Source organism: Trichomycterus rosablanca, chromosome 12 (genome assembly GCF_030014385.1).
Source record: "Trichomycterus rosablanca isolate fTriRos1 chromosome 12, fTriRos1.hap1, whole genome shotgun sequence".
Lineage (NCBI taxonomy): Eukaryota > Metazoa > Chordata > Actinopteri > Siluriformes > Trichomycteridae > Trichomycterus > Trichomycterus rosablanca.
In genome coordinates this window covers 15,920,865-15,934,463 of record NC_085999.1, presented here as the reverse complement: position 1 = coordinate 15,934,463, position 13,599 = coordinate 15,920,865, and the positions used below count along the sequence as shown (strand labels likewise).

The window sequence follows — 13,599 nt, the reverse complement described above, 5'->3', positions numbered from 1 at the left end:
AGACAGATACATTCAACTTTGCTATTGCTCAGTACAGTTACAAGACAACAAAATGCAGTTAGCATCTAGCAGAAGTGCAGATAGTAGCATTGTGCAAAAAAAAAGGTCTATATGCATAGTAATATGTACATTATAATAATAAGAGGCATAAAAATGGAAATACTAGGTATGTATAATAATAATATGTAAAATAAATAACTATACATAGGGTATTGATGAGTATATAATTGTACAGATGTGTGTGAAGTAGACAGTATTATGTAAAGTGCAGGTGTAAATGATAATAAATAATAGGTCCAGTGTGTAGTCCAGACTGTTAGCTGTGGTGTAGTGTTACGATCAGCAAGGCGATAGAAGTGGGAAAGAAACTGTTCTTAAGCCGAGTGGTCCTGGCACTGTATCACATAAGCAACTGTATCTTCTCCCAGATGACAGAGGGTTATACAGTGTGTGACTGGGGTAAAAGGAGGAATGATGTCTCTGATGGTCTCTGATGGTAGGGAGCTGTTTGCCAATGATGCATTGAGCAGTCTTTACCACCTTATACTGTGTATGTACTGTATGTACACAGGACTAAATTATAGAAAGTAAAACTGAAACTAAAACGCATGTAATCTAAATAAAAATGTCTGAAATCTCGCATAAACATAAAACAAGAAACTATGTGAATGATAAATAAAATAATGAATTGCAAATGTTGGTAACCACCCAAGCATTAAATTCCCAGAGCTCTGAGCAGTTGCGCAAGAAAGAAGCTTCTGCTTCAAAATCAACACTACAAAGCTTGACTGATGTTTGCTTTGGACAAAGAAAAAGCAGAAGCAGGGACTTTCTTTTTGCACTGTAACTTTAACGTCCATGACGATGTTGACCGTGGACACTGTCCATGTTCTAGCAGGTTTAACTTCATGGCCATCCAGACAAATCCTAAGCGAATCCATGTTAATGCCTATGGTTTTGAAATGGCCAGGTGTCCACATAATTTTGGTCCTTGGTATTTTTGATTTACCCTGCAGCAGGCTCCACCGCTATGGCGCTCCTCAGAGCTGTGTATCCTTGAGGATTCAACAGTGCATTGGTCCATAGTGGTAAAAGTAATCCTCACCCATGGTGATACAGGAATAATCCTCACATTCCTCAATAATATAAGACTCAAATCATACATATAACTAAGGCCTAGGGCTGGGCGATATATCGATATTTTAAAAATATCGATATATTTTCATACGCGATATAAGATAAGACAATATCGCATATATCGATATAAATGTTGCGTTCCAGTTAGATCCGACAGTTCGTCTTTCTCTTCTCCCAGTTTGTCTCTGCACATGTTCACCTGCCCCGCCCCTCTCCCTCACTGCCCCGCCCCTCTCCCTCACTGAACACAACTCGCCCCTCCCCACCGCTTCACCAGTAAGTCCTGCAGGCAGCGATAGCATGGAGACGGATAAAGACATGACAGAAGCTATCGAGGAGGAGCTGCTTACTAAAAAGAAAAATAATGACTCTTTTTGGAATTATTTGGAGATGGTTCGAATTCAAAGTGTCAGATGAGCAGCAGTATTCTGTAGAGAACGCCGAAAACAAGTCCAGACAAAAGGTTCCAGCTCCGTGTACCTTCATTCGTTTTTCACTTCAAATCCCAAAGTTAAAAAAACAAGAAAACGAGTCGTTATTCGTTTCAAAAACCAATACAAGCGCATGCACGCGCTGACATGCACGTATTTACTTCATATATAAACAGTATAAATCATGCAAGTGTTGAGAAAGTAATAATAACGTAGCGGTGCGTCTCCTGTTGTTCTAACTTGTGTTTGTATATGTGATGTGCATATATTTGCTCTATCTGTAAAAATCAAACATTATGGGAGTGATTTCTGTACTGGATGTTGTACGTGGTCGTGTTAGTTTATACTGGATGATCGCCCGACGTCCGACACGTCATTTATTTATTTATCTTCTATTATATTATTTCTTGTTGTCGGCCAATAAACAACCAAACATTATTAAATTGCATGAACTAACTCTGCAGTAAACAAGGAGCAAACAGCAATTAAACAACAAATAAAGCTGTTAAATAATAATAAAGTGCATGAAGCATAACGCTGATTAAAATGCATTAAATGTTGTAATAGTTACACAGTAACATGAACGATTAGTTCTGCCTGTATTACAGAACTGAGTTCTATACAGTAAAAGAAAATATTAATGTAAATGTTAATGTTGTGGCGACATATACATAAAATAATGTATAAAGTCCAAACGTGGGGGTGGGGTGGGGGGGTTAAAGAGGGGTTTACTTTAACGGGGTTTTACTTTTAATGTCGCACAAGCTCAGCCGGAAACCGTGTCATTCCAACATCTTCCCTACACACTTGCTCCCTGTGCCCTATAGTACACTTAACATTCTTAAAGGACCAGACAATATATTTGTGATTCACATTACACAACAGGAGATGCCTTAGAAAACTACTTTTTTTTTTTCTTAGAATAGCTCTAATATTTTTTTTTTTTTTAAGGAAAAATAATTCTTGTGTGAAACTTCCCCAGCATAAATATTAATAAAAGTACCTGTAAAAAAATTGGAAAATGTAGCTTTGTCTCAGAAGTGTCTTTTTGTTATTACCTTATGGGATAAAAAAAATATCGAGATATATATCGTATATCGCCATTCAGAAAAAAATATCGAGATATAATTTTTGATCCATATCGCCCAGCCCTACTAAGGCCCTACCTAATTCACGGCTGTGAAAATCGCATCACGGATCGGGAAATGAGCCGTTTCCTGTGTAGTATGCAATATGCGTAGCGTATGAAATATAAGGCACAATATGAGACGGTCCTAGCAATTATACCGAAATTAAGTTAGTGTAACAGACTTTTCTGTGGTGTAGTGTGCTGACAACGTTTGATTGAGTGCATTTTGTCCCTTTGGGGATTCCATAATCAAAGGAAAAGTGTGCTTCTCTACACATGTGATCATCTCTATGTAGTATTATGCTCTAGATAAATTGTCTATGTACAGTTTATTTCGTTCTTTATAAAGTCAGCAAACTCTGAAGACGCTCAAGATGTCGAAATCTAAAGCAGCTAAAAATACGACTCGGGTAACTGAGTTTGGGAAAACTCCCAGCCGATTCTGTGGACGCAGAGGGGGGTGTGTCAAAACCCGAACATCATTAAATTTATGTGTGATGTTACTTAGTGTTATTTAATGACTGCAGTAAAATGTGGCACTTTTCTTAAAAAATTCGTGAAATCTGTGGTTTTTCTCCGACCCCCCCATTTTTTCCCCTAATGTAGTCGTATCCAATCACCCTGGTCGCGTTACACTTCACCTCTACCGATACACGCCTGACACACGCCCCCTCCGTCACATGAGCAGTACAGACTGCCTCTTTTTACCTGCAGGGGGCGAGTTCATATGCAGATCAGCTTTGTGCACAGAGAGCCACACCCTGATCAGCATTATTCCCCAACTCAGCGCAGGCGCCATCAATCAGCCAGGAGAGGTCGTAACTGCACCAGTTATGATGAACCCTGGTCCGGCTCTTCCCACCCTGAACAACAGCCAATCGTTGTTCATGTGGCCGCCCAGCCCAGCTGGAGAAATCTGTGATTTTTGACAAATGAAGTCCATGAAATTAAGCACATTCTTCTGTAAATTTTGTAGGGCCCTATATATAATACACGACCAATAAAACAAGCACAAAACACTGATTTCTGCCGTGAATACCACAAATGTGAAAACATGGCATTAAAAACAAACACACAAACAAACCAAACAAACAACAGCACCTTGGTAAAACAATATTTGCTGCATGTGGTTCATCAGTATGTCATCAGTCTTGTGATTCTAAGGCAGCAGGTGTTCTAGTGCTTCAGATTGATTTTGGATTATAGACCTTTGGAGACAGGAAGTGAAAAATGTTACAGTATTTTGGTAAAGGTAGAGCAAAAATGCAAGTCACTTAGTGAACTGAGTGAACTGCTTCAGTCTCATCTGATTTATATATTTTTCTCTCTCAAATTTAGTCATATCCGATTACCCTATTGCATTTCATTTCCTCTGTATTGTTGCTGGGCGGCACGTTGGCTCGGTGGGTGGTAGCACTGTTGCCTCACAAGCAAGAAGGTCCTGGGTTCGATCCCCAGGCGGGGCGGTCCGGTTCCTTTCTGTGTGGAGAATGGAGCATGTTCTCTCCGTGTCTGCGTGGGTTTCCTCTGGGAGCTCTGGTTTCCTCCCACAGTGCGAAAACATGCAGTCAGGTTAATTGGAGACTGAATGTGTGTATGTGTGTGTCTGCCCTGCGATGGACCGGCGCCCCATCCAGGGTGTTACTGTGTGCCTTGAGCCCATTGAAAAGCTGGGATAGGCTCCAGCACCCCCCGCAACCCTGATTGGATAAGCGGTTAAGAAAGTGAGTGAGTGAACTGTTGCTGACCTCCACTCTTGACCAAGGAGATCTGTGACGAACACACGCCCCCTCCGACACGTGGTCATATGGCAGTCAGAGTCACGCACTGATCTCCATTATCCCTCGTCTCTATGCAGGCACCATCGATCAGCCAGCAGAGGTTGTGGTTGCATCAGTTATGAGAAATCCCCTCTAGCATCCAACCCAATGGAGGAGCCAAGCATTGCTGGTAGCAGAACTGTGCCACCTGAGCTTCCTTTATCCAGTATTAAATCTGACACTTCTTAAATAATTTGTAATGAGCTAGCAAGGAACTAATCAACAACACAAAAGCAAAAACACTCCTAAAATCCATGTCAGTAACAAAACTTAAGCGACACATATAATGGACATAGATATAAGACAGACACAACTTCACTAAGTAAACCAGAATGACGAATAAAAATCTAGACACTAAACTAGGGCGGAAAACACACGCTGGAACACCAGAGCTGGGATCTCGAATACATCGGCTGGGCTGAGCGGCCACATAAACAGCGATTGGCCTGTTGTTCAGATAGGGGTGGGATATTAAAAAGCCAGATAGGGACTCTCTGCTGGCTGATTAATGTTGCCTGCACAGAGAATGGGAAAAGAGTGCTGTCAGGGTGTGTCTCTCCGTACACAGTGCTGATCCACATTGCACTCGTCAAAGTAGCTGACAAGATGCATACGGCTGCTGCCCACGTGTCGGAGGGAATGTGGGTTAGCTTTGTTCTCCTCAATCAGAGCAGGGATCGGCATTGGTAGAGAGGAAGCATGACGCAATCGGGCAATTGGACGCGCTAAAAGTGAGAAAAAGGGGAGAAAATGCATTAAAAATAAAAACTAGAGCGCTAGCTGCTGTACCTTTTGATATACCTGGGCAGCTGGGAAATACTTTAAAGGTAAGGCCTGATACAACCTCTGTTCTGGTAACTCTAAAAAGGGACCAACAAATCTGAACTTTTGGCTTTGAACAGGAGACATGGCAGTCTCCAGTGTCGATGTGGATTAGTAAAGCTCTGCATCTTCAGTCGAATAAAGCCTTTGATAGAGCTAGCTCCTGTAAGCAGTGTGGCTTAATTAGCTTTGGGTCAGGGACTTATTTCAAATGTTTATCTTGGCTGCCATAAAGGGAACTGCGCTCTTGTAATGCAGTCATTCGGCGTACCGCTACAAAATCCTCTGCTAACAACTAACGCTGGGTAGGGATGAGATAATAAAACCCTTTAATTTAGCACTTTAGTTTCTGTAAATAAGCAGGTTTCGGTCGTTTTTTCCTCTAATTGTTGATGTTTGTTTCCCAAATGTAGAATAAAATGTTTTCTGGCATGCAGTCAAAAATACTTTTTTTCCCCCCGTAACGATTTTGTCCTGACTAATGCTTATGGTTAAACGTTCATTTTGTGTTTTCTGTGTGCCAGGAAGGGAAAGTTCCTGCATCACTACGAGAACTACGGCGCCACGGCCAAGGACATCGCAGACTGGCTTAAAAAGTGAGTGGAGCAGTATGGGCGCGACTCATTCTGTCAATCATAACTACAGCCAGGATAAAGATCTCACAAAACAATCACTGTAGGCCTGTAAGCTGGCGTAAAGGTCAGGTTTTATTAGTCAAGATGTGAGGGCTTGCTGCTCGAGCACGGGAGCGATGTCTGGGTAGGGTTAGACATATAAAATATGCAGAGGATATGATGCGGAACATATAACCCCAAATCAGAAAAAGTTGGGACAGTATGGAAAATGCAAATGAATTAAAAACACAGTTTTTTACATTTACTTTGACTTTTATTTGATTGCAGACAGGATGAACCTGAGATATTTCATGTTTTATCTGCTCAACTTCATTTCATTTAATAATAAACATCCATTCCTGCATTTCAGGCCTGCAACACATTCCAAAAAAAGTTGGGACAGTAAAGCATTTACCACTTTGTAATGTTGCCATTCCTTTTCACCACACTTAAAAGACGTTTTGGCACCGAGGAGACCAAGTGATTTAGTGTTTCAGCTTTTATTTTGTCTCATTCTTCCTGCAAACACGTCTTAAGATGTGCACCAGTACAGGGTCGTTGTTGTTGCATTTTTCCTTTCAAAATTCTCTATTGGGAACAGGTCAGGACTGCAGGTAGGCCAGTCCAGTACCCGTACCCTCTTCTTCAACAGCCATGCCTTTGTAATGTGTGCAGCATGTGGTTTTGCATCGTCTTGTTGAAAAATGCATGGACGTCCCTGGAAAAGATGACGTCTTGAAGGCAGCATATGTTGCTTTAAGATCTCAATGTAACTTTCTGCATTAATGCTGCCATCACAGAAGTGTAAATTACCTTTGCCAAGGGCACTGACACAGTCCCATATTATATCAGACCTGGCTTTTGAACTTGTTGCTGATAACAGTCTAGATGGTTTTCGTCTTTGGTCCAGAACACACGGCGTCCATTTTTTCCAAAAAAGACCTGGAATGCTGATTTATCTGACCACAATACATGTTTCCACTGTGTGATGGTCCATCCTAGATGCCTCCGAGCCCAGAGAAGTCGACGCCGCTTCTGGACATGGTTAACATAAGGCTTCTTTTTTGAACAGTAAGGTTTTAAGTAGCATTTGTGCATGTAACTCTGTATTGTAGTGATTGACTAAGGTTTGCCAAAGTAATCCCTCACCCATGTAGTTATATCAGCTATTGTTGAGTGGCGGTTCTTGATGCAGTGCCGCCTGAGGGATCGAAGATCACGAGCGTTCAGCTTAAGCTTGCGCCCTTGGCCTTTACGCACTGAAATTCCTCCAGATTCCTTGAATCATTTATTGATATTATGCACTGTAGAGGGAGAAATATGCAAATCCCTTCCCATCTTTCTTTGAGGAACATTGTTTTTAAACATTTCAATTATTTTCTCACACATTTGTTGACAAACTGGAGATCCTCTGATCATCTTTGTTTATCAAAGACTCAGCCTTTCCTGGATGCTGCTTTTGTATCAAACCATGATTACAATCACCTGTTGACATCACCTGTTTGGAATCACATCATTATTTAGTGTTTTTACATCATTACTAGCCCTAAATTGCCCCCGTCCCAACTTTTTTTGGAATGTGTTGCAGGCCTGAAATGCAGGAATGGTGGTTTATTAACAAATGAAATGAAGTTGAGCAGACAAAACATGAAATATCTCAGGTTCAAACTGTCTGCAATCAAATAAAAGTCAAAGTAAATGTAAGGAACACTGCATTTTTCTTTTATTTGCATTTTCCATACTGTCCCAACTTTTTCTGATTTGGGGTTGTAAAACACAGAACCCAAAAACTTAGGGTAGATGTAATGACGTAATTCATTTTACAGGCTGTTTAGATAAGACACAGTAATGCCAGATTAGTGCAAATGATTCTTTGAGCTTACAGGTGTCCTTCAGAGTAGAAGCTCTTTCAATAGCGCCTTGAAATTATTTAATTAAATATTTTATAGCCGTTTAATGTTTTATAGCCGTTCTTCATTGTACATTGATCAGTTCTAGTCAGATTTTGCCATGGCCATTTGTGGCTGGGAGTAGATTTTAAATGATGAATTGGCTTTCCACTAAAATCTAAAACACATCATATAAACACGTCTTTATGCTTTAATTATTTAAAAAACAGTGTAACATAGTGAAAGTGGCAAAACACCGGGACTAGTTCTGGGTTCCGAATGTACATTTTAAAGCCTGTAGCGAAGAGTTCATTACAGGAGCTAACAAAACATGTCAATTATAATCAATGGAGATGCAGTCGCTGTATTAAAGCTGTTCCTGACAACATTAGTGTCCTTATTATAAGATGATAAGCAGAGTTTTACGTTCATATGGGAGCATGATGCAGAATATCCACATCAGTTTTGGATACAAATAACGTTCCCTGCAGATTACCATGAACTCAGACTCCATACTGACACAAAACAGCTTCCGTTTGTGATTCTAATGTGTAATAGTTCCATCATTCATGGTTTAAATCAGAGTTGGGGCGCAGCAAGCTCAATAAATGAGGCATGTTTGAGCACTGCTGTATAATTCCACTGTTAATGTAAATTGACACATTGTTTAGTTTTGTTCAATAAGACGTTGCAGTTTTGTATGGATAACAATGTTAAAAAAAATCCAGTAGGCACCCAGGTGGCGCAGCGGGATATTCCGCTTGCACACCAGCACCGAGTATCTGAACTCTCCGTTTCGGAACTTTGTGTTGCCACCGGTCGGCTGGACGCCATCTGGCGGGCATAATTGGCAGTGTCTGCAGCAGATACTAATTGGCCACCGTATCTGCAGGGCGGGGGCCGGACTATGTGTGGGTGGGTGGGTCTTCATACGCTGTATAAGGACCCTGATTGGCGAAAGAGACGAGAAGAGGAGGGCTGTGCACGTGTCGAAAGAGGCGTGTACAGTGACGTGCTCTCCTTGGATGCAATCTGGTATCTCTCAACAGCGGAAGACAAAATTGAGTGTGCTAAATCGGGAGGAAAATGGGGAGGAAAATGCATTAAAAAAATCCAGTCGAGTTTGGAAGTAAAAGACATGTACGTATGTGTTGGAGTAGGGGGCTGAAAAATATTCTCGTTTACAAAACAGGGGCACTGCAGAAAAAAGTTTAGGAACCACTGGTTTAAATAATATTAAATCTTTTAAAAAGAACTGGCACGCTCTTCACATTTGTACCCAGAAGTAGTGCATGCTTACTGAGGGTGGATAGCAGTGAGTCCCCACCACTAAGGAGATCTCTAGCTCTGTTCTGAATTCTAATTAGGCTTTAGCTGTTGGAAATGAATTGAACTAAGTTTTTTAAAACTAAAGCATTAACCAAACAATGACTTCTTTGTTGGTTACCAGTTAACCAGTTATTCATTAACATTCTAACTGGGAGGGCTGCTCAGGTGGCACAGCAGTAAAAACACATGCTGGAATCAGACCTGGGATCTCGAATACATCGTATCGAATCTCAGCTCTGCCTGCTGGCTAAGGCTGATTGGCCACATGAACAACGATTGGTCTGTTGTTCAGATTTGGGCGGGACTAAGCCCGGATGGGGTCTCTCTCCAATTACTGGTGCAATTACATTTACATTTTCGGCATTTAGCAGACGCTTTTATCCAAAGCGACTTACAATTATGACTGAACGCAATTTTTGAGCAATTTTTTGAAGAGCCTTGCTCAGGGGCCCAACAGTGGCAACTTGGCGGTGGTGGGGCTTGAACCGGCAACCTTCTGATTCCTAGTCCAGTACCTTAACCACTGACCTATCACTGCCCTATTACGATCTCTGCTGGCTGATTGATGGCGCCTGCACAGAGATGAGAAACGAGTGCTCTCAGGGTGTGTCCTCTCCGTACACAACGCTGAGCTGCGCTGCACTCGTCAAAGTGTAGATGATAAGATGCATACGGCTGCTGCCCATGTGTCAGAGGGGGCGTGGGTTAGCTTTGTTCTTTTCAATCAGAGCAGGGATCGACATTGGTAGAGAGGAAGCATGACGCAATCGGGCAATTGGACGTGCTAAAAGGGAGAAAAAAAGTTGAAAATGCATAACGAAACATATTTAAAGGGACACAGGAATGCTGTATTATTCTTATTTTTAAATAATCTCTACAGTATCTCTTTATTATATTACATGATAAAATAAGCCACAGTGTGATGATAGAACCTCAATTTAATTTGATTATATCCTCTAGCCCCTAGCAGTAGTAGCCTAGCGAAATAGACCACTGCACCACCCAAGCCTGACTGGTTTTGTTTCGAAGAATAAGCTAGTCTCTTTTCTCAACCAACTCAAAAGCTTTAAGGGCCAGCACTACCGCTGAGATCCAGTTCTAACCTCTGCTGTGTTGCTGGCCTGTCAGGCGTCTACAAAAACATGATTGGCTGTGTCTAAAGGGGGAATGACTGAACAGCCTAGCCATTGGGCGGTGTGTTTGTCAGTGCTCTTTTAAAATAAGGAGGGTTGCGTCAGGAAGGCCATCCAGAGTAAAATGATGCCAGATCAGTGCTGTTGACCAGATTATCTGATGTAGTGTCCCTTAAATACAGGAGCAGCCAAAAAAATTAAATTGTTTATTCTGATAAACTATGCATAGTGGTGGAAAACCTACAGGCTAAACAGTTGTAGCCTAGCAGTTAAGATACTGTTCCAGTAATCAGAAGGTTGCTGGTTCAAGCCTCACCACTGCCAGGTTGCCACTGTTGGGCCCTTGAGCAAAGCCCTCAACCCTCAATTGCTTAGATTGTATACTGTCACAACTGTAAGTCGCTTTGGGTAAATCATCTGCCAATGCCGAAAAAATGTACGTGTAATATCAGCTAGGTTACTACATTTTAATCTTTTCAAACCCTGGGTCGTGACCCTTGAGTGGGTTGCAAGCCAATAAAGTGCCGAGAGAACAATAATAATAATTGAGCAAATTTTAACTTGTACACGTACGCCCCCTTGTGGAGGCTTTACATTACATCTTGTTAGCCACAGTGAGACCAGATTGATACCATTGTCATTAATTAAGTATATTTAGTTTTGATGCATTGGTTGAGTTGCCTCGGTTCATAATAAAAATCATGGACAAAATGTGGGTCGCTTAAAAAATAAGTTAAAAAATCCTGCATTAGATGAATATCAGAATATATAAGAAGCCAGCTGATTTCACAAGGACATGATGTCATCACATGTGTACTCTGGAAAGGTTATAATAGGTCAGGAGCCAGAAATTGGCTCTAATCTCCACCTTATGTAACATCGCAGCTGGAGGTGTTGGCTTTCTCGTTAAACATTTGAACCTTAAATAGATAGACAGATAGATAGACAGACAGACAGACAGACAGAGAGACAGAGAGAGAGAGAGAGAGAGAGAGAGAGAGAGAGAGATAGATAGATGAGGTAGATAGATAGACAGACAGACAGACAGACAGACAGACAGACAGAGACAGACAGACAGACAGACAGACAGACAGACAGACAGATACAGAGAGAGAGAGAGAGAGAGAGAGAGAGAGAGAGAGAGAGAGAGAGAGAGATAGACAGACAGACAGACAGACAGACAGACAGACAGACATGGATGGATGGATGGACACATACAGATAGACAGATACAGACAGACAGACAGACAGATACAGAGATAGACAGACAGACAGATACAGACATAGACAGACAGACAGATAGACAGATGAGATAGATACATAGATAGACAGACAGATACAGAGATAGATAGACCGACAGACAGACAGACAGACAGATAGATATATACAGAGACAGACAGACAGACAGACAGACAGACAGACAGACAGACAGACATGGATGGATGGATGGATGGATGGATAGACACAGACAGATAGACAGATACAGACAGACAGACAGACAGACAAGGACAGATAGACATAGATAGATAGACAGACAGACAGACAGATAGATAGATAGATAGACAGACAGACAGACAGACAGACAGACAGACAGAGACAGACAAAGATAGATAGATAGATAGATAGATAGATAGATAGATAGATAGATAGATAGATAGATAGATAGATAGATAGATAGAGACAAAGATAGATAGATAGACAGACATGATGTCACCACCCATGTGTACTCTGGAAAGGTTATGACAGGTCAAGAGCCAGAAACTGGCTCTAATCTCCACCTTGTGTAACATCGCAGCTGGAGACGACTGGCTTTCTCGTTAAGCATTTGAACCTTAAAGCTCCCTCAAGCTGCCGTTATCCCATCAAAGCCCAGAAACTGCATGTTCATTCAATATTAAATGGACACTTCGGCTCAGAAAAACATGTGTTGGATTTTTTTAAACTTTGGAAAGACGGACTATCGCTTTCCTGCAGTCTTGAGAGTCTCATTCGGGCCGGTCCATGAACTCTGGTCAGTGAGTGAACGACTCACAGTGTGACTGCTACAGCCATAGAGTGGAACTACTTATGAGCAGATGTCCAGAACTGAAGGTGAAGTGGACCATCTGTGTCAAAAACCGGTCCACACTATTTCAACTTTATTGCCTTTAAAAGCTTGAGCCAGAAATGAGTACAGATACTTGGATGTGTTATTACCCACTGGCCTGGCCCAGTTTATGACTTATGAAGAACTGTACTATTAATCTCTCTCCCTCTCTCCCTCTTTCTCCACTACCCCCTTCATTCTCTTTCTCCACCTCCTCTCACACTGTCCACCTCTCTCATCGTCTGTCTGCCACCCACAGCCCTCAGCCTCCGCAGCCCAAGACCCCAGAAGTGCCGTGGACCGAGACTGACTCAGCTGTCTTTCATCTGACCGATGAGTCCTTTGACGCGTTTCTGGAGAAACATCCTTCAGCCCTTGTTATGTTTTACGCTCCATGTGAGTTCTCAGCTGCACCACAGATCCTGTTTGGCTGTCCCAGACACTTTAAGTAGCTCATTTTCACTAGACAGTGCCGTCCAGCATGATGTGGTTACAGAACCATTCAGAACGACATAGTCTTTACCACTGTTACCAGAACCATACTACATTTTTAAGTTCTTTTTTTAACTTTACCTAGTCCAATGCAAAAAGTTTAAAAACGTCTGGTCAAATGTCATGCTTTGTTGATTGTCTAAATAGAGGTAATCACTACAGAACAGATTTTAATGCACAACATGTATTAATTTTCACCATTAAATCTCATTGGTAATATAAAACATAAAATAAAAGTCTTACTGTCACACATGCCACATTTAATGTTTTATTTTCTCTGTATATTTAATTCCAACCAAATTGTAATGCATAATTTTAAATTTAAACAGATGGTCCAATCATTTACATAAGACTGCAAGTATATTTTCATATGTAATAATACATTTCATTTATCAAATACTCTTTACTTTCTACATTTAATGCACATATTACTCTAGAATAAAGACCTCTAATTTGACATCTGTTTTGTTATATTAGACAGCTTTTATCAGGCCATGTCAAATTTTCTTTGGCACGCTCAGTTCAGTTAGTCGGATGTATTCCAGACATTAAGAAGGAACTGAAGTGAATTGAACGATATAGACAGATGGACAGATGAATAGACAGACAGACAGACAGATAGATAAATAAATGGATGGGTAGACAGACAGACAGAAAGACAGACTGATTGATAGATAGATGGATGGATGGATGGATAGATAGATATTAGATGGACAGA

General features: G+C 41.2%; 1 protein-coding gene and 1 long non-coding RNA gene across 2 annotated transcripts in view; one reads left to right on the top strand and one right to left on the bottom strand.

The window, feature by feature from the left end:
* LOC134324345 (uncharacterized) overlaps window positions 1–13,599 on the bottom strand; it is an 85,955-nt gene that overhangs the window by 2,657 nt on the left and 69,699 nt on the right. The window lies entirely within an intron of this gene.
* The window catches only part of pdia5 (protein disulfide isomerase family A, member 5), a 167,332-nt gene that overhangs the window by 94,556 nt on the left and 59,177 nt on the right, over window positions 1–13,599 (top strand). Inside the window, exons 10-11 of the mRNA XM_063006157.1 lie at window positions 5,864–5,935; window positions 12,649–12,785. Of these exons, the coding sequence (XP_062862227.1) occupies window positions 5,864–5,935; window positions 12,649–12,785 (209 nt within the window). The remainder of the gene's footprint in view (window positions 1–5,863; window positions 5,936–12,648; window positions 12,786–13,599) is intronic.